A 23,030-nucleotide genomic window follows, 5' to 3' on the forward strand; every position below is an offset into this window, starting at 1 on the left:
TTTTACGTGCCCTCCGAAGCACGGAGACGTCCAGCTGCATTACGACTTTGCGGTCACCCATCTATGATATGACCGCGCCAAGTTGTTCTTTAACCCACAGATCGTTTACCGACCGGTGAGTGCAATTGGCTATATGGGCGTCTCTTTCAAAGCACAAAACCACGTAACATTACTGATCGATCCTACCGTTTAGGAGCTACGATAGACAAACAGTCAGAAACACAGGCAGAGATACTCGTGTATTTTTACAACTCTCTGACTTAGGGTTTAGAACGGTCTTGTTCACAGTTTTCACATCACACTAACTGGCGTTAAAAACGTGATTTTATCAGGGGTTTTTTTGATTGTGTTTATATCCAATATCAACTCACAAAGAAGAAACATCGCTGTCGATATTACTCAATGTGTCACAGATCACGTTACAATGAAGTATAATCGATTACTTATTGTATTTCCCCTTTGTCTTTCTGTGTACATCATGAAAACAAAAGAAAAGTTAACAAAGTTACAATTAATAAACTCATTCCTTAACCGTCCTTCTCCTTGGCAAGGGCTCCTCCCGGAAATTGTCACTAAATCCATGCGCAAAAATGTATACTCGCAAACCGTATTTATCATTAATTACACAAATATTTCTTATATTTGGGTAGGATTCGGACCTACACACATGGCAGTCTTAATGGTGAGTTCACCATCATGGTGACCCCACTTGTTATACGCATTAATTAATTAATAGCAGCATGAATATTAATTAATTTATGTAACTGTCATGTTGATTAGCGTGCAGTGGCCCCTATGTTAGTTTTAGACACATTTTACAACATAGACATGGTTTATCAATGTTTAAAATCAAAATGATTGTCGTTTTGATTCTAAGCCCACTTAAAGCCCAAACTTTGTATGTGGATTGAAAAGGAACTATGTATTTGTTTAATCATGCAAGCTGCTACTGCATTAGAGAAAGTTACGTAAAGCCGATAACAGATGGCACCACGGTGATGATAATATCAATAAATGAATATAAAATTATTTAAGCATTTAGTTAGTATTTACGTTATCCATAATCTTGTTTATTTTGTATATATTTTATTTTTGATATAAATTACTACAAACATGCGTGATAGGATTGTTTGCTGATTAGGTGAGAAAAAATTTAAAAGTACTTTATTGTTTTTACGGTAAATTGAAGGCGCTTTTAACGGGGAAAATTGATAGTAACATTCCCTGTAAAATGCTAATATGTCAAAAAAAATTCTTCTAGACTGCTAGTTATTGTTACCTAAAACTGCTGATAGAGGCGGTAACCACTTCTTTACTATTTATTTATTCTGTAACGCAAATTCTTTAGTAAAGTAAATTAACATAAAGCCCCTACTTGTAGTACAAATGACAATGTTCTAAGGATTGGGCAAAATAGTAATTCTTTATTTGGTAATTTTTTGGTTGATGGTCACCTGCTTTCGAAAATAAACATGAGTAATCCCTTACCTGCAGCGGGTTACTTACCTTTAATACGATTTAGCTTTCCAAAGCACCAATAGCAAACTTTTTAAAATTAGTCAAAAAAAAATACTTTTCGTAAAACGCCAGGTCGCAAATAATTGATCCATATAATATAACTTTATAGCTACTAGAAGGAGTAAAATAACGTCCCATATATCTATTTTCCGAAATAAGTTTTATAACAACAAGTCTATGCTCTACATTTAGTGTCTTCAAACTCAACCTCAATTAATTTCATAGATGTTAAAGGCGCTGATGAATATTCCTTATTTTTTTTTTTTTATTGTTACCCCATACTGGTGCATAATATCCACGGAGCTCTACATATTAATATAGCCCATTTACTTCCCACGCTGATATTTAGATACAGTTTAACAATTTCGGTAACATTATCGAAATATCTATTTACACAGTGTTCCGTTTCGCGATAACACTATTAGTACAATGATGTCACAAGCGTGTCGCCTTCCTGTTTCATTCATAAATTAAGCCTAAAATATAAATACTTATATTATTTTTATATAAATGATAGCAGTACTCTTTAATCAACTTACAAAAAAATACGATAGTCTCAGTAGCAGGACCGAATATATGTCATTCTGGACCACTTTTCTGCAACACTGGAGGTAGTCCATGTATAGCACCCATTCGAATAGCACCTAGCCTTACTCACTTATATTAAAATTTAACAGGCTCTCTTCGTGGACTATACCTACTTATTTACTTACTCCGTTGGCTCAACGACCCAAAATGTGTCTTGGCCTCCGACACGAGAGAACGCCACTTTCCCCGATCTTTGGCCACTTCTTGCCAATCCTATCTGCCTCCACTACATTCTTCCAGCGGTGTCCTTCGTGGACTATGCTAGGTGATATTCGGACGGGTGCTATAGATGAACCTCCAACGCTAACGTCCTTGTATCATCGATGTATTTAGTACCCAGTTAATTATATTATCAATCAATATTTACGTAATGTGACTTAATAATTAAACAGCATATTTATAGAGAGAGGCTTACAAATAAAATATGCTACCAACCACAATAACAAACATTTGAGTCTGCATTTACAATAAAATTGGACCACGGAATATAAGAATACATTCACGATATAGCATGTTGCATCTGTTCATTAATTGAACTATAGATGTGTACGGCTACACTTGTGTATGTGCATCTATCTATCTATCTATCCGACCGATTTCGGCCATGGCGACCACTTCAACTCCTAATTAAGTCGGCGCTGATGCACACGCAGATGGCTAATATAGCCAATTATACTATACTTTGGCTGGGCCATATTAAGGCAATATTTACAACAATAATAATTATATATATATATATGTCTTCCGAGTTAAGATGGGTTATTCCACTATTTTCTAAATTTTGCACATAGAAGTATGGAATACTATAGGTACAATATACTAACTCGTCATATTAAAAATGCTTATACTATACGAGAGCACGCCTGTCTACTAGTTTTATTACTTATCATTCCCGTGCTCATTAATTTGCCCAAATAACTGTCGAAATTATTTTTATGTGTCACATTCCTATTTTAATCATTAGAGGATATCCTTTTTTATTGGCGTGTTAGAGATAAAAATACATTCGTTATAGATTTTTTTATTTCAATTATAGTAAAAAATACTTTGGCTGGGCCATATTAAGGCAATATTTACAACAATAATAATTATATATAATGTCTTCCGAGTTAAGATGGGTTATTCCACCATTTTCTAAATTTTGCATAATAACTAATTTTAACGTCTTTCGACTTCATTATTTGATTAACTTGACTACAAAATTTACAATAATAATCTGTTTCTGTACTATCAGAAGCTTTATAATAAGAGTAGTGGTTCCTCCATCTGAAGAAATCGTTGTATGTCTGTGTGTTGTTGATGGCGTCCATCATCCGCTCCACGAGAGACTTCGGATCTAGTTTTCGCGCATCCAAATACGCACCGTCCGGCAAAAACCTGGAAATTCGAAAAAAGGTCCCTTAAAGATTACCAAAATAAAAATATTAAGAAAGTACTTTTTAACTTTCATATAATAATGCCTTATTACGGGAGGAGACCTTTGCCCAGCAGTGGGACATTAATGAGTTACATTTATTTATTTATTTATTTATTATACAAAATTATAGACCTTTCACGTCTACTGCTGTACAGGACAGCTGGCCGATTAATGGTTTTCAAAGAAAACCAATAATATAAACACCTTTTAGGTAGCAAGTTTATTACATGTGCGATACCGAGATACCGGTTTATCTTTAAATCTTTAGTAAACAATTTGACATATTAACATAGATTTGAAACATATTAGGTCGGGGTAAAAGTCTTTTCGCATTATAATATGTATGAACTTGTAATAACATCTCTTTGGCTTCAAGAATCACAAATGAGTACACGGTTCATCATACATACCTACTATAATGCGAAAAGACTTTTTTCTCGACCTAATATATGAAAATAATAAAAAATGATTACCTGGTATAGTTTGCGCCTCCATATACCACAGGCACAGCGTTATTTTGTAACGCGGTTAACAGTTTCTCAGTCACATAGTCTTCACTGAAGGAATTCTCAAACGACAAGTAAAAGAAATAATTTTTCTTTATCGTGTCTGTACAGTGTTCATCAGATTTATCACATTTATTTTCTCCACACCTCCCGTATATATCTACTTTCATATTGTACTTTGACAGTTCCTTTTGCATATTTTTAACGACTTGTTCTCTTTTACTTGGCGTTTCACAGTTAGAAACAAACCAGGCGGCTGCTCTGCTCTTAGTACTCAGTTCATTCTTAAGGTTATCATCTATAGGTTTCATGTCCTCAAACTTAAGCCAGTTCATGTTTTCTTTCGGTCCAATGATAGTACCTTCAGTGTTTCGTATTATGAGATATCCGTAAAACACATCGGAATTCAGCTTATACGTCCATGTCCAATTGAAGTAACCGTCGTATCTAGGTTCCTTTATGGGATAGTAATGTGAAGATTCCATACTAACGAATACATATATCTGGCGTTTGGATCTATCAGCGGGCAACTCGTAAATCTTCCTATGTATTTCTGGACCATGGAATAATATAACATCATATTCTGATACATCATTCAAAGCAAACCTGTCGTGCGTAACGTAACAGTTGTTAACTGGACACCCTCTCTCCAAAAATGTGTTTTGACCCACACCCATGTATTTGAATGGTTCTGTATCCGGTGCTGTCCATTGCAGTACATATATAATATTCGAACTTTTGATTTTAGGCACCGAGTTATTCAATATATCAATAAAAAAATAATACGTAAAAAATAATAAAAAAGTTGGTATAAAAAAATATTTCACCGATCTTCTTATCTTTGTTTTCTTTACTTCCGCCTGTTGACTCTTCAGTGGCACCGCACTCTCACTATCCATTATTGTACAACTATTTATATTTCTTCGATGTATATAATTTTTGAACCTTCAAACTCCTTTTCCACGTGTTCATGTCTTGTAGTTCTGTAATGACAATAATAATGCATTAAGTTTCACAAACTTACGTTGCGTTTATAGAGCGGGCAGATCGTTCCTAAACAATGTATTTTACGTCAAACTGATCGCACATTATGTTATGAATTCACTTATCAGCATGTGCACTTATCACGAATATATTTGACAGTATATAAAAATGACTACCGATGGTATAGTGAGCCGGCAGCCCCTGGACTGTGTCGTTCATTTACTGAGCGTGTTTAACTGTGGACATCGTAGTCGCGTGGGGAACTAAAATCAATAGTTTTCCATTGATTTTCTTCAGTGTTCCCTGTTACACGTGTAAAAACGGTGACAGACTAATGCTAAAAATACTAATAATGCAACTTATTGAATTTATATTAACTTAATTAGAATCAAATATTTTAACAACTAATAAAGTACCACTACACAGTAACCACTAACAATACAGCTGCTACACTCTTGCCGATATGAAAAACGTTTGCATATACTTATGTACATGCGATGAGCTTACTCACTGATCTCAACTGAAGGCCAGACAATCAAACTTCGAAGTTTATCTCCGGGTTATGGCCGAAATAAAACTATACAAACGATTAGCACGTCAATTGTTTAAAACGATTACCAAAATCAATTCAAGAACGGCGTAAGTACGGTTACGTCTAATACATTTTTTGTCTTTTTAAGAATCCACTACGCTACTGAACCACAGGAATGAACTAAACAGAAAGTGTAATGACCAGCTTGCGTGAAGCCTCACCCTCACCCCGCTTTATGTTCGCGCAAAATTTACGCCCTTCATACATTTACTATTACGACGTAATCGAGGTAACGCAAAAATAAATTTAAGAAATTATTATATCCTCTTTTATGCAGTATTAAATAATTATTCTTACTACTCCAGTTTATATACTAAACTTAGTTCACGTTTAACTTCAAATTTAATGATTACCTGTTATCTTGCTACTGCAGGATAAAATGTATACAAATTGATAATATTATTATTAATTTCAAAAAAATATTACAATATTAAACTAAAGGACTTCAAAAAGGTGAAGTTGCTCACTTATTTGGTATTTTTTCTGTAAAAAACATTAAGTCAATAATGCATATAACTTTTTCTATTACTTTATCAGGCATTCTGTTATATTTCGCTATTTGAAAACAGATACTAATAGAGCTATATCACGACACGGTTTATTTTAACTGCTGAATCATTCGCGTTTGCAGTTAAAGTTCAAGGTTTAACTGGTGAAAGTGTTAGCTAACATTAAATTTTATATGTAGGTATTGCATTTTAAATTTTAAACGTATTTATAATTTGGAAAGGTAACTGTTAATTAAAAAGAGGATGTCCGCTTTTGAAGCAAAATTATACACTGTGCCACGCATCGAACCCGAGATCAACAGTCGTACTGTCAGTCGTCTAGATAAAGGAAAATACTTCATCAATACAACGGTTGAGTACTTTTGTTTAAAATACAAGTAAGCTTACTTTCGGATTAATACAGCGTTTACGTTACCAAAACTTCGGGCTACTATTGAGGAATATTCACTTGCACTTTTCCTTGACCATAGAATCGTACCCGAAACTTAAAGATCAGCTGTCTTTAATACATAATATAATACGGGAATTAACGCGAACACACATATTACCTTAAAATGCGTGTTCGCGTTAATTCCCGTATTCTATTAAACATTAAACATGCAACGCGAGAGTTTAAAAGTTGTGTCTTTAATACTACTGCGTAGACTACAGAAGCATTAAGACTACATTGATATTTAGTATAAGTTCACAGGGGTTCGTTCCACTTGCTTAGTCATAAATGATTGGTAGATTAAAACTTAAGCAACATACTATGCACAAACTACTGTTCAAGCCACCCTCGCCTCAAAGTGCTTTAAAATAGATCTTGAAGGTATTCAGAATCCCCAACCTTTATTTGGCCAGCGTGGCAGACTCAATGCTTAGCTGTTCGGGACGGGAACCGTGCCTAACAGTTGAACATTGCTGAGCTAAATGATTTTTATCTACGAACTACCTAACTAATACTTTATTGTGGTTAAATATTGCAACTATTATTGATAACTTTGTCATCAACCTTGAAACTAACCACCAATACATATTATCACAGTTAGATTATTTGTGGTTACTTTACTAGAGTGATCAATAAATGAGGATATTGTTTTTACTCATACTATTGGCTGGCCAGTGCGGGTGTTGAAAAGATCTATTGGTTATTTCTATAAAGTGCGTGCGATTGAAAATTGTGTCCGATCGACATCAATAGAATTCATCTAATGTTTTTGTTAATTAAGTATTAGTATTGTAATCAAATATTTATACCGTTAATGGCTGATAATTAAATATTTCAATATTATCAAGTAATTATTCAGCGACGGTGGCAAATTTAATTGAAACCGGCCTATGGTGTAGGATTGTTTTGATGACCGAGAAACCGGCGACGGATAACCGACTTTATGGCCTAACCCAGGATTCGATCCCGAGACCCTGTGAGGCAATCGCATTTACTACCGACCGCGCCACAAGGGCAGTCAGATTGAAAATTTGCCTGCCCGACTCTGTATGTTCCAACTCAATAATTTTCCCCAATGCTATGAATAATATAATTCAAAGAACTAATTACACAATAACGAAGCGGATACATTTATCTATCGCCTACGCTGCAAAAGCAACAGTGTGAAAGGGCTCTTTGTTCATAATCTGTACGGCAAATTCGTAACTGACTGCAAAACAAATAGACTTTTGTGTTTATGATATTTGTTAGGATTGTGGCTTCATAACGTGACCCGTTTCTATCTGATAACCGTCTGTCACAAAGAGTTGAAGCGATGACAACCGGATTAAAACAGACAAAGGTAAATTACCTTTGCTAATTAAGCATTAGATTACAGTGTTTGGGACAATACGCAACATTGTTCCATTTTAATACTTAATACCAAGTGGTACGAAATGTAAAGATTAAAATTTACCACGAAATTGTGCTTTTGGTATATTCCTACAATGGACGAGAGGAAAATTTTATACGGGTATGATAACATAAAAGACTGTATAGAAACTGCACATATAATATAGGGGTATCTATTTGCAAAATGGCTGAACCCATTTTAAATATTAATTTGAATCAATTTTCATGAGACTCGGTATTCTAAAGAGTAGGAAAAAGATCCCTTTGAAAATACGCAAGTGACTCTGTCTGTCTCTTCCTCATGCTTCAACTAAAGAATGATTTGGACGAAATTCTGTAAGACGGCAATTTGAGACTTGAGAAAAGGCATTGGATAGATTTTTGTCCAGGAAATCCCGCGGAAATCAACCTTACATCACTATTGTTCATGCAGACTGAGTCGCGAGCAAGAACTATATAGTGACGTGGCTATAATACATACAATATTGAGGTATCAAGCCACAAACCACCTATTATTCCTATTACCTTGTACACTACGTACTTACCCACGACAGGAGTCGTTACACTCCTAATCGCACGGAGAAAACCATGACTTCACTCGGTTTTTACGAAGGAAAAACATTTCAATAATAAGAAGAAAATATGGGCTAGTAGTAGTAGTGACTAGTAATACTATTGGGAAATTCTTTCCCGATAGACTTACCAATTTAGTAGGACTACGCTTTACTCATTTTCCCAGTAGTCTACCATATAAAATACAGACTTAATTTTACCGCAGACGTGCCAAAAAATATTATGTCGTTTGGACAAAACAAATTAATTGAAAATTAAATAGGCATGGCGCAAGAACAAATTACATTAAATTGCTTATCGATTAACTGTAATAAATAGGTTTAAGCGCTTTGAGACTTAGAAACATTTGTTGAAAATAGTTAGTTTATTAATTAAACTCCCAATAGAACTACTAGTAAGACTACTGGGAACTGCCCGAAAATGGGCATATACCTATATTCTGTTGTTCAATATTTCTAATAATATGAACTAAATGTTATAAGCAGAAATTCGTAACTTTATTCTCTACCTACATTGCTAAAGGGAGTTTTAAATATGACAAACATGTTTATGATGATAAAACCTTGAGGTAGCATATATGATATAAATGCATTGGTACATAAAATTCCCATGCGGGTAGGCAGACACCAAAGAACGCCACTAGGTTCGATACTTACAAATTTCCCTTGCCCCATTCACATCCATACATCTTGTCAGACCGGATTTAAATAGGCGAAAAAAAGTATTTTCAAAAAATAAGTATAATATAAATTTTCTTGTAAAACTACATGGTAAGGAAGACTACTGGGAACTGCCCAAATCACTCTATAGTCAGTCTATTATCTATAGAACTGCCTCTGTGGCGCGGTCGGTAGTATATGCGACTACGGTGCGAGAGGTCTCGGGTTCGAATCCTGGGTCGGGCCAAAAAGTCTTTTCTGAGATTTTCTGTTAAGAATTTCTTAGAGATTGCCCGGAGTTAGGAAGTTGAGGTCGAAGACCTCCGTGCCTCGGAGAGCACGTAAAGCCGTCGGTCCTGCGCCTGACCTCTCACTGGTCGTGTCGGTTATCCGTCCCACCAAACTATGAGGGTGATGGAATAGAGAGTGTACCTGTGTATTGTGCACACACTTAGACACTATAAACTAAGTCCTGCACAGATGGCCAGTTTCAATGAAACTGACCGCCGTAGCCGTATATCGGCTAGGAGGACATTATTATTATCTATAGAATATTAAATAGCTGATAACAGTTCAGAAGGAAGTTATCCTTGAAATAATAACGTCCTCCTCGCCCATAACAGTCAATGGCAACTAATAATATTGAAACTGGGCGACGATGCGGGTCTTTGTTTATAGTGTCCAAGTGTGTGTCTAATACGCAGCTACACTCTTTATTTCTTCACTCTCATAACCCAGTGTGACGGATAACTGACACGACTAGTGAGAGGTTAGGCGCAGGACCGACGGTTCTATATGCTCGAAACAGATGTTTACGACCATAACTTCCTAATTCAGAGCAATATTTGAGAAATCTGTAACAGAAAAGCTCAGAAAAAGACTTTTTGGCCCGACACAGGATTCAAACTCGAGTAATCTTGCGCAGTAGTCGCATAAACTGCCGACCAACCCACAGAGGCAGTTTAAAGCTATCCTTGAAATATAAAACAATACAAATGTGTCTATTGAATTTTAAATAAGTTTTCTTAAAAAACAACTTCACTTATCTACTACAGTCTAAGTATATGGAGCTACGTCAAATTATCTGCGCAATACACGAGGCAAATGTGTATATTTAGAAAATTACCAAATAATTAATAATCTAACCAGGGTTATATGAGGTAAATTTTGAGGTAAATATGATATTGAAATACAGCCAACAATATTACTAATAATATCAGATTTTAATTTAATTTTATGAAACTTGTAATTAACAATACTTTGAATAATAATTTTGTCGGTCCGGTCACTGTATTTAATATAATAAAACACCTTCCTCATTTTACACACATCGTCCTTATTATACGACAAATATCAATAAAATTCATCCATTTTTTTAATGTGATGCTGAACACATACATACATTATAATAATAATATCACGCCTATATCACACAGTTCGGTAACGAGCCCAATTAATAGCACTAGACTTGGCCTCCTATTACATGGGACCAACTATGTTAGTATATACCTCTGCCTACACCGTCAGGTATAACAACATATTTTTTTAAAGACATCTCCCACACTAAGAATTGCTCTTGTGTCGCGGGGACTTTTGCAAACATACAAACAACGGACACAAAGTACAACCAGATCCGAAACAATCATTTGTGGATCGCACAAATAAATTGTTCCGTGTGGGAATGAAGTGGTATCGGCGTGGCGTCCTAAACCACAGCGCCACGGGGCAGTCAATAAAAAATGATCATAGTATACTTACATGGTTCTAAGACTCTCCCATGGAGACTGGAGGCCGCAGTGTGAACTGATCGCCTCGGTCATATCACCCCTCGTGCCTCAGGGCAAGCTGACCTGCGAACCTGTAATGAATAAAGTGAATTACATCAATTTAAACCATGTCTACCTATCTCACTACACAATGGTTTCCACCAGGAATAGGTGGGGGGGGGGGGATTAAAGGTCTAGGAATCTATTGCGTTGACCATATATGGGTAGGGTACTTTGAATATATTCAAACCAAAGTGACCATGAAAGTTTAAACCAAACCTCTCCCGTTGATGATGCAGATGCTCAAACCACTAGGCTCTAAATTATTAAACCTTATTAGAAACAAACACCTTGCATAGGGAAAATTGAGTAACACAAAATAATAATTATATGTATAGATACATGTACATACCTAATTAATATAATTAGACTAATTTAACTATGTATAATTAGAAATATCTTAATATAATATTCTACCGGCTTTTTTGTGTAGGTTTGTATTGCAACAGAAATATAAAGGTAAGTAGTTCAAGTGTCAATTAAACTCCTGAATATATAATAGGTATGCAACGCGATGGAAGCTTATTATTTGTGCCTAATCTATACAAGCCAACTTACCAAAGAATAAATCATTTCAATCTGAATTTAAATTCTATCAATTTAATGCGCGCAAAATAAATTCTGATGAATTAATAATTAATTATGTAACTTTTTTTAATCCATTTTCAGGTTTAAGTAAATAATGCCATTTATTAATTGATGAAAACTGCCTCTAAATTTAAACACTAACACTTTACTGTAAGAATAAATAAATGGTAGATTTACCGACACAGCATTTTTATTTTAAGATCACCAAAAATATCTAATTTTACAACTACACCGTGGTCCAAGCGAACTTCAACGCAACTGATTATCACGAGGTGTTTGGTCAAGTAACGTATTGTTTTAATGTTTCTTCGAGTTTTTCCCGCTTTGATACATTATTCACAACAGCAGCCTAAAGTTTGATTAGCCTGTTACACTATTAATCCCGGGTTTCTGAGGTACATTTAGCGGTAGTTTATCTATTCAATAGCGTAAACGCTATGGAATAGATAAACTACCGCTAAATGTACCTCAGAAACCGGGCATAAATGTAGCACGAGGTAAAAGTTGGTCTTGCCTACTACCAGGGACTAAATTATAAACAACGAAATAAATTTCTCATCTTACACCACTTTGCTTTCATATTTAAGGACAAAAATCGCTAAGTCATAAAAATTAATACATTTTTTAAGTAACTATCTGATAAACTAAAATGAAATCAATCAAATGGATCATATTTAAATGATATTTTTGTTGTAAATTTGATAACCTAATTGTTTCTAAGCACCAACGCAACGAATATTGAAGCGAACTTGAACATTGTTATATTTTGGTCTTGAATTCTCTGTGGAAGCCCAACCATAACTGAATACGGTCGAAAAGTAATCATAAATGGTACACTATCAACCTGATAAATGATAACGAATGTTTGGTAATCTGTATTCTATACGGGGTCCGTTTGAGTGTGTACTAAGTGAAACTCAGTTCAGTTCAGTAACCTTATATGAATAGACAGACAAAATCAAGTTTGTTTGTTTTTTGATTTAGGAGAGTTTATTATCTGGGGGCACGGAAGTGCCCCCGCAAGTCGAGCAAAAAAAAGCGGCACGGCCGTACCATCCTTTTCTCGAAGCAATTCGGGCTATTTTCGACCCCCCTATAATGTCGTTGTGGATAAAACAAGAAGCCTGAATTTTCAGCAACTAATTATTCATTGTATAAACACGGTATATTTAAAATTTCAGTCAATTTGAACCAGTAGTTTAAAAATGACAACTTGTTAAAATTTTGAATTTTGTCACTCACTGATTCACTGACTCACTGACTCACCGATCATCAAAAGTCTAAGGTACTTCTAGCAGACTTAGAAGCTTTAAATTTAGAATACAAAAAGGGTTTAGTGTCTTAATCATGGGAAAATTTCAATATTTTCTAATTTCAGTCCAGTTTTCTAAATACACTAACTGCAACATTAACTTTGTAATCCCATATAAATGTATAAGATTACAAGATTACATTTGCAGTTAAGAATAATTACTACTGTAGAAAATAATAAATAATAGGTGTAGATAGATACATACTATATGAGGCATAACGGGAGGGGATATAGGGTGGGTAAGGGTGTTTAGCCCATGAAAATTAAAAACACTCCCATAGGAAAATATGTTGAATTATAAGAAAAAACGTCTTTCCATACAAATTGGACTTATGTTCGTTCTACAAAAAGAAGTGAGATGCCACCAAAAACATTCTGTAAAAACCTCAAGTCTCGCAGCTCAGTCTTTCTGGCGTAAAAAGTGGTGAGATCTATATAATACCAAGTCGATTAATCTATTTCGTCTCTACTTAAAGGACCTTTTGTCTTAAGTCATTGCATAAGTTATTATCATGGCAATATTAAAAATATTTTACGTTTAAAACAAATAGATCGACTTGGTCATCGCATGAAAACACAAATTCGCCATAAAAATTTCAGGAGCATTAACTTCTCGTCGTGCTGTGTAGTGTAATACATACAAATCATGCGATGGCCAGGGCGGTCTATTTGTTTTAAACGTAAAATATTCTTAATATTGGCATGATAATAACTTATGTAATAACTTAAGACAGAAGGTCCTTTAAGTAGAGACGAAATAGATTAATCGACTTGGTATTATATAGATCTCACCACTTTTTACGCCAGAAAGACTGAGCTGCGAGACTTGAGGTTTTTACAGAATGTTTTTGGTGGCATGTTAAATCACGGAGGCATGATTTTTAAACTTGAAAGTATTAACTACACGTGTAAAATGTAATTGTAATAAATAGTTGTGAAGTGAAGGAGGTTTACTGAAAGATAACTGATAATAGATAGCTGATAATAAACTATAAGAACTAAGAAGTAACTTAAGCTATTTTTTGCAATAATTTCCAAGCGAGTAAAGCGTGCGGTTGAACTGTTTCGAAACGAAAACGATTAAACTCACGGTTATTATTCAGCAGTTGACAGTCAAACACCGGCTTTCTCAGAAGGCGACGTGACACCATAATACTGAGCAACACGTCGCCGGCGTAACGTATCCAACATGTTAAAAGTAAAAACTTAAAACTGATTTACTTCTTTGGCTATTACGTCATCGACCTCGATTATTAAAATTCATGAATCTTTATCAAAAGAACAACGACTTGGCGCAACGGAATCAGGAGCGGGACTATTGTATTGGGCGACATGATGGCGCCAGCCCCCGTACCATGGCACCATGGCAGTCAGTTTCGTCAGACAGATCAATATGTCGCTTCGTATGACGTAGGACTGTGGACACGTCATCATGGGGATGCTCCCTTATGTGATGGTAAACATGCTTAATGGCTAGTGGAAGGGCACTCCGAGCGATGACGTCAGACACAGGACAATATTTACTCCCGATATTGATTGAGCTTTTAATGTTGTTTGATCGTGGTCGAGTGTGACCAAAAACACCACTGCAAAGGTTCAATAGACCCTTAACCGAACGCGAGACTCTTAAATAACTGAGTCCACAGTATATTCTGGTTTATGCACTAAATTCATAATGATGACATAATATAGGAAATTATTATTAATTTAGTCATAAACTGCCCCTAGTTCCTTCAAGCACCAAAGTCTTGGGTTCGAATTACTAAATGTCACGATTTTAGGAGCGTCACTTTTTGTCGACTGACGGGCATTTTTCATTTAAAACTAAATAAACAAAATAGTATATTAATCGAAGAAAATTGTTCTTGTAAACTACTCTAGGCGAGCTTATCAGTTATTCATAAATTTGTAGAAAGTTGTAGTAGCGTTGTTAGTCATCGATAAAAAATAAAAAAATCCAGCCAGTCATCAATAGAAGTAGATAAACACCCCACAATAAATTTTGCGACTGCAAAATCCTACATATTATTGAATATAACTTTTAAGTTAATATTATACATGAAATAATGTTACAGGGGGATTAAAACTATCCTGAATTATTTAATATATTTTGTTTAACACTTTTTGGGTATATCCGCTGATAATGTATCTATGATTATTCATCGGGTTTTTTTAAGAACAATATCTATGAAAACATTTATAATTTTCACATCATGCTGTACAAGTCGCCTCCATTATCGACGAAGAACTCATTAATATAAATTATGCTATTAGCACAGTGTTCTTCACATATTCAAATTATTTATTTACTTGCAAATAACAGAGGTATAAAATTTACAGGTTTACCAAGTATCCTTACAGTATGTTGCTGAGCTACGTACTCGACAGAGTTATTATTTTAATAAACCTAATAATCTTGCACGACTTCACATAATCTTAAACCATACCTACATTTCATAATTGCTTAATTCGCTTAAGTATAGAGCACGAGCGTTATTTGCAAATATTTACTGTGATGAGTCTCGTGTGATTTCAGGACTTAGTGCTCATTCACGTTGACTCGCGGGTGCGGTGGCGGGCGCGGTCGCGAAATATCAAACGTATGGCGATGTACCGAAGTGTTCACGTACAAACCGTTCGCGCGGTCTGAGTCGCGGGCGAGCTAGCGGCGTCGCGCGCGGCCCGCGTGGCGGGCTCGCGCCAATATCAAACAATTGAAGATGTTCGTGTGTGTTCACGTCGAACTAGCGGTGGCGGGCGCGATCCACTCGCGATGTCAAGTAAGATCAACCAGTTTGAGCCAGTTTGAGCCAAACGCCCGCCTGGCGGCCAACGTGAACACAAATCGCCACGTCCCCGCGCTCGCGACCGCCACCGCGCCCGCGAGTTCCAACGTGAACAAGCACTTAAGTACATTTCTTCGGATTGAAAAGTCTTTATTCTTTTATTTTGGTACAAGAAGCAAATATATACTATCATTGTAATGTGGTTAAAAAGTTTACAAAATAAAATTGCTAATACTAATTATAGTCAGTCAAGTTTCCAATAAATAAAATGTTATGTTTATGTAACCCACATTCAAAATGAAGAGTAGAATTTCGTTCGAATTATTTTGACGGCTTTAAGTAACGCGTGAATATAACCTCTTCGGCCTCTTCTGACCAAAATTTTAATAGGATCGATTACGAAAATTGGGGACTGGTCAATTTGGGTAACTTTGAATCATTTGGGTAACATTGAACGTGAAAATTAGAACTAGTTTCGATTATTTTTTCATATTAAACCAACACAATTGATAAAAGTTTACAAAACTAAAATAAACCTTTATCAATTGTGACCCAGGTTGACTGTAATATAAGTAAGTTATAGTAAAAGTTTACTAAAACGTCTTTAAAACCTACAACGTACTCAATAAGAACAGAAATTGTCTAAGTGATATGCATATGATAGGTAGGTACCTACATTTAAAATGTATTATGCTGGGGCTACATTAGCGAGCGAAGATTCGTATGGTGTTGGCGCGACAAAAACATCGTGTTCGGGTATGGGCGATGTTCTTGTCTACATTAAGGAGGGCGAAGATTCGTGTCGAGTTGACGCGATGCATCGTGCCTTGTGCTATAAAATTGAATGAATTCTAACACTTTTTCGTTACTCCACTCCATAGTGTAAAAAATTAAATGCACGTCCGTCTCGCTTCAAAGTCTGGACGACACTGAATTGACGTAGATGTAGCCACCTAAGCGAATATTGGCGCGACAAATCCCTTTGATTCGCGCCAGTTTACCGACAGCTCCTCGATACTACATCGTCTTCGCCCGAATACTACGCGATGACACGATGAACCCGGCCACATTCATCGCGTTAACACGAATATTCGCCATAGCCCGCTAATGTAGCCCCAGCATTAGACTCAAGGTCCTTGCTAGTAAAGATAGGCTTACCATCTACCTTCATAGTTCTAGATCACATTGATAATATCATAGACTAACACTTATAATATAGACTTTTAGCTTTCCTGACCCTATTTTAAGGCATACATTTGTATAAAATAACTTAATCGGACAATATCAAAATAACATTTAATAAGCTTTAAGACACTGATCAAATACAAGAACACAAACGATGGCAAGGGAAGGAGAATAGCATAATAATATGCGTATTTTTGCAATGTTTAGGTTAGAACAAAAATGTATTTATCGACACATTTTATATTATGATTCACTTACATTTTAAAAACTTTAATGATTCATGATTGCTATCAACACATACTTTGTTCACTGATCACTGTCTTTGGTTTTATGATTCACTGTTCCACTTTTATTATCCTCCTCATCCTTCTAAGAGTGTATTAGGTCTTTAGTCCACAACCCTGTCTTAATCCGGGTTGACGGCGCTGGCCCCCTTCAAGAACTGCTTAAAGAACTCTTAGACAGGCAAGGTACCTCGCAATAATCTACATTGTTTGAACAACCGATAACATTTCTAATACACAAATAACAAAAAAGTTAGAGGCCGACCTTCGGCGTAGGATGAAACCGGTTACACTGTCAATGCTACACATGGTTTCAAGACCGAAATCATAGTGCCCAATCTTTAAGGAAAAGAATACCAGCAAAAAATGTAGTTAACACGAAAAACCACTGACCTTATGCACTGTTTACAAGCAAACGCGACTGTTGTCTCGCCGAAGCACATTAAAAAACTAAGCCGTTATCATGAACATCACTAACTAGTATTCACGTATAATCAATGTACTAGTTGTTTGTATACCTTTACAGCGAGATATAAAACACATAAATTCTTTACAGAGGATCGATATTATCGCACGATGCATGATGCGAGTAGAACTACTGAACATTGTGAGATTGTAACGTTCACGCGAGTGCCACACATTTGAAATTATAATCAGTTTTCGGATTTGATCGCGGTCGTTTTTACTTAATTTACAAAATGTTTCACATTGTTAAAAGTTTAAGCTAAAATTAGAATACAATGATCGAAATTTTAACATTGTGCAACATTGTGATAATTTAATGCGACCAAATAATCAAATCGAAATTGATTAGTACAATCTCATCACTGTTTGTCTAGACTTTATCATAAATTATAAGCTTTATACGAGGAAATCAATACACTAATTGTCTGAAAGCTAACCAAGTGAATAGTATTACTAGTTTTTAATTAGCAAACACTTGAGTTAATTAATGACTCAATGTAGGCCGTCCCTATTAATGTTATCTTCAGTGCTATATCTCGCAATTACTTTATCTTATCTTGACCATTATAATGCAAGTAATACTATGATATACGAAGAAATTGACCAGCTTTGTTAAACGTTTTATTGAAAATTACGTAGCTTTATGAATCAGAATTGTAGCATTTGATGTTTGATTAAATGTAGGTATTTCTCGTTTCGGTATAAAATTGAACGAAAAAGACCTTTTGAAAGTCTTGAGCTCAACTTTATTTTCTCCAAGGACCCTTAGAGTTTAGATAAGAGAATCGATTCCTTATCTACATTTCAGATCGGTCCTAAGTATTAGGACTTAACATATTTACATTGAAACCCGTCTAATTCAGAAAAGTAAACAAAATTCATCTATTTCATCACTAATAGAAAGTCCCTTTAAGGCTTTGCATCTCATGACAAATCCTTTTTTGGGTCGGCTACCCTTTTTCGCGCCAAACATTTTGGCATTCTGTTTCTGTGTACAAAACACAGTACAAAGGGCGCTGAGATTTGGATTACATATTATTATGTAATATTTCAGTATTACATTTCTACGATTAGATATAGTCAGGTGGGCGACATCTTGGCACAATCGAAATGTTCGTAATCGTGTAATTGGTGGTTATCGTAATGTGTTTTGTTGCGAAATTTAATTGTAGTATAATTTATCAAAGTTAATAATTAATATTGTAAAAGAAATTAGCAATAAGTAACAACTGATGTCCGAATATGTTGTCGGTGGTATTATTGTAGATAAACCAGAAATGATAAAAAATTAACATAATTTGCTTAAGTGCTTACATGCATATTTAATTGATTATAAGAATTTGTTTCCGCTAGTATCATATAATCTTAATTTTAATTAACTAATTGAAGTCGATAGTGGTAGCGACCGAATAAAATCGAACTTCTGATTACCTACTGGTAATCTCAAAATATAATAAAGTCAACCATCCACTAAAAAAACAGGTAAATAAAGCTTAACCTGAGAGGTAAATCTCCTCTCTTCAATGTAATCCTTTACAGTATATTTAAGAATATGAACTGCTGAAGTCTGTCGGTTTAACACAATTCTATGACCTAATTATTTCAAGCGGATTTATAATACTGTACCGAAATGCCCGGGTTTGTGGTTGTGGTCCACCTTGACGTCTGACAGCCAACATCTATTCATCAATCTGAACCCAACTGTGACGTATTAAAATATAAGCTTCGGCTAAACAGTAACAGAGAATGGGTAAGGCATTTGAACTATGTATTGTATTTTCTCTGAAATGCAAAATGCTACAGAAAATTATTTATTAGTCATTAACTGCGGTATTATTCGTTCGTATAATAGTTATTTAATGCGTTGATTGTAATCTAAAGCAGTTATGAAAAATAGCTGTACTTATTTGTTTTGATTTAATTGTTGTAAAAAACTTGCTTCCACGACTCCTGGTAACATTTAATAGCAATACGCAGTAAGTATGTTATGATAGCGTGCTAACTGCAATTCTTCTGAAAGTAGGAGCAATTATTTATTAGGAAAAATGTTATTACTAGCGATTAAGGTAGCTATTTGAATTTAAGAAAGTTCAAATCATGAGATATTGTATACTACCTAGTATACGTGTTGCTTTAACTTTTCTTAAAACTAGAATCTTATTAACATTATCATCGTCAACACAACCGTAGACCGCGCGTGAATATCTATCTAGCTAGTGTAATGATATGCGTATGGTACCTACTTGATGGAGACCCATCAGTGCAATATTCACGAAAACGATAATATTGGTGATAGCAATACTATCGTGAGTAAAATATTGGCAGAGCTTCAGTGCTTTCTACTGCTGTTGCTAAAACGCACATACTATAGTAATGTAGTTAGGTATATAACACTTGAATCCAAATATAACTCCACGTGGAGACCGAGCCGGAGATAAAAAATACCTATGCAATAAACAGAATTGTGTGTTATTGAAATATATACAAGAGTTCGGTCTGCGACGGCTAATTTTATTTTATTAATACTCCTTGCCCGCGATTTTGCGTGGACCCATTATTTCTATAGTATTTTTTATATTCTGGTACATAAGCTTCAATACGACTGTCGATATTCATCAAAATTGCTTCAGCTTTGGCTTGATTTAACTGTTTCATTCACACAAGATAGTTAAGTTTACTCCATAGTAAGGGACAATAGTAAAAACGTTGAAAAGACTTCCTGAAAAGTCAAATAAAGCAGTCAAATACATTGCTATAAAAATATCAGTTTATTTCATAGCAAAAATGGCTCCTTGAAACGGCCATTATGGTGTTTTATTCAAAATCGTTTGCAGAGGATGCCATCAATCTTTCGCAACTTACTACATACACGTTGGATAGTTTGTCACCCGAAGTGTCCACGCATGGGGCAGCCGCCCATAAAAAAGGCATAAGAGTCCATTTTGTAGCCACAATAGCCAAGGGTTGAGAAAGGCTTCGATGTCGAGTGTTCAATAACCTTCGATTGTGAACTATTGTATTTGATAAATGCTTTTGTGGAGAGCATAGTTTGCTTTAGAGTGGATACCTACTACGATTTTATGGTTTGAGTTTTGATATAGATATTGGAATTTATGTACCAGTTTTCTGATTTCATATTTCATTTGAGTACCTTTTTACAAATTTTATATCATTTAAGATTTATTTTCTTACTTATGCATACCCCTAATAAAACTTTTCGTAGTAATAAGCACTATCGACTGGTCTTTCCGAATCTGGTTATTCAATCTATCAATCGCTGGACCCACAAACAAAGGCTTATGGCCTGTTTTAAATGTTACTTAACAATTCGTAAGACTACATAAACGACATGGAGTATTGAATCGTTTGCTTTCCAATTTTTCCTAACATGCATCGTTAATCTGCAAACTCATAAAGTCGGTGGCACATCTTTTGTCATAACTATTTGCTCATCCGCATGTCAGGAGGTAGTACAAGTAAGGTACATGAAACGAACCGATTATTCATTCGTGTTTGCACCTGAGACTCGCTCGGAAATTACCGTGTCACCCCCGTAGCATACAAATTGAGCTTGCAAAATATTGTCTCTTCAAACATTATCGTAACCTTCGATATTTTTAAATTCCTTCCACTTGATGTTTAACCTGCTGATGGCGTCAAAAAGATTAATTAAAAATAGGTATAATGTTCAATTTTTTTGGCAAAATAAGTTATATCAGGGCAAAGCTGTATAAAACCACTGGACAATTCCATGGATTGCCATTTATTTTGTTAATCTCTTGTAAGAATTCATGAAACTATTGCCCAATACTTAGCATGTTACTAATTTTAAAATTGGAAATCCTTTACAGCATTTTTGCCATAAAACCAATGATCATATGCCAAAAAGTGCCTACTCGAACTATGCTTAATGCTTATCCAACTATAAACCTTATCACCTTGATCCCAATCAATCATTATTAGATTAAAAATTATCTACGGAACGATTATTTTATCGTGTTCGAAATTCATCTCACAGAAGTAAATACAATACATAATAATTATATTATAATTGAAATTTAAAATTCCTAAGACCGATAGTAGCTTTAAAAAATATTAATTTTGGCTTTACATATAGATATATATTTTTTTAATTTATGCTAAAACATACATTATAAACCTCCATTTTTCTCAATACATGAATAAAATTCAGTAAAAAAGAAAATCATATTTCATCAGGGCCATGTAGCACAGCTGTTCCCGATCGTTACTCAGAATATAATCATAAAAGCAATTTTATTCACATACAAAAAGCCACAAAGCAATAACAGCAATAGTCTAGACTGAAGTATTGAAAAGGTTCTTATTACATGTGGCTCTAATGGAGTCTACACACTAAAATCGCAGACCCCGCCCGCGCCGAGATATTTATGTTATATCTAAACGACGCGACTTGATGTCGTTATTTCAGAAAAAAATTGTTGGCGACTTGCAAAACAAAGTCGCCAACAACAAGTCTATGGTCAACCGCTTGATGTTAAGTTTGGTGTAGCTTCATAAAATGCGATACCAATACAATAACATGAGACTGCCAGTCAGTAATCTTAGAATCGCGGAGAGTACAAACTGTGTCGAAACGTCCAGTAAACTTAGCTTTTTTTTTGCTTCTTCGCGTGAAACCCCGTTTATCATAAGTTTTGTTTTTAGTCATGCAATGCACAAGAAAAGTTATCATAATATTATGCTGCTGAAAAAAAGCAGGTCTGGTTAAATCATAGCCAAAAATACATAAAACAAATTAAAAGACATCTGGTACCTAATACAAATTATACAGAGATTACATTTATATTGCATATCAGATTAGCAGTGATTACGCTTCTGGTAGCTAGCTGGTAATACTCACCTGATTGAGAAAATATCAGTGTGAATAAGCAATTCGTGCGTCTTAACTGAGCGTAGTCTATCAACTATTACTGGGTGTGAATTTGTGCGCACAGATGTAATGAGATTTTTATAGTTTCGTGATTCATCCTATTCAGTATGCTGGGAAACATAGAGTAAAAGCATCGTAGAGAAATAAAACTGTCAAACATGATTCACGTCTCATCTGTCAACAATATGTGCGTTTGAATTTATATAAATTTTATACAACAAACCTAACATACTATGCGCTCTGTTTTCGTCTACAAAAAATATTCACAATATTTCAAAAATGTAAAAAGAATTGCGTGGTATGTTATTTGCGAGTTTATTTAATAAATAACTGGAATATCGATAGTGGATAAAAATAGCTTTGTTGAGCTGGCATTCATAGAATATTTTTTAGGAATTCTAACTAATTGAGCTTTTCCATTAACTGAACACGCAAGAGTGATTCGAATTCGAATAGACTTGCTTAGCTCTCATTTCTAAAACTGTGTATAAGAATTCATTGTTG

At 35.0% G+C, this 23,030-nt stretch overlaps 1 protein-coding gene across 7 annotated transcripts; it reads right to left on the reverse strand.

Annotated features, from left to right (window-relative positions):
* Positions 1–3,111: 3,111 nt before the first annotated feature.
* LOC142975025 (alpha-(1,3)-fucosyltransferase C-like) lies at positions 3,112–22,551 on the reverse strand. Of its 7 annotated transcripts, none has more exons than XM_076117657.1 (4): positions 22,497–22,551; positions 10,927–11,026; positions 3,997–5,012; positions 3,112–3,483 (listed from the first exon to the last, which is right to left on the reverse strand). In XM_076117657.1, the coding sequence occupies exons 3-4, from the start codon at positions 4,926–4,928 to the stop codon at positions 3,216–3,218; spliced, it is 1,200 nt and encodes a 399-aa protein (XP_075973772.1). In that variant the 5' UTR covers positions 4,929–5,012; positions 10,927–11,026; positions 22,497–22,551; the 3' UTR covers positions 3,112–3,215. The 7 variants fall into 7 exon arrangements, with proteins under 7 accessions (XP_075973772.1, XP_075973769.1, XP_075973770.1 ...); XM_076117654.1 differs by lacking the exon at positions 22,497–22,551 and adding an exon at positions 17,543–17,819; XM_076117655.1 differs by lacking the exon at positions 22,497–22,551 and adding an exon at positions 17,124–17,498.
* Positions 22,552–23,030: the final 479 nt, after the last annotated feature.

The sequence above is a fragment of the Anticarsia gemmatalis genome, chromosome 8 (genome assembly GCF_050436995.1).
Source record: "Anticarsia gemmatalis isolate Benzon Research Colony breed Stoneville strain chromosome 8, ilAntGemm2 primary, whole genome shotgun sequence".
Classification (NCBI taxonomy): Eukaryota; Metazoa; Arthropoda; class Insecta; order Lepidoptera; family Erebidae; genus Anticarsia; species Anticarsia gemmatalis.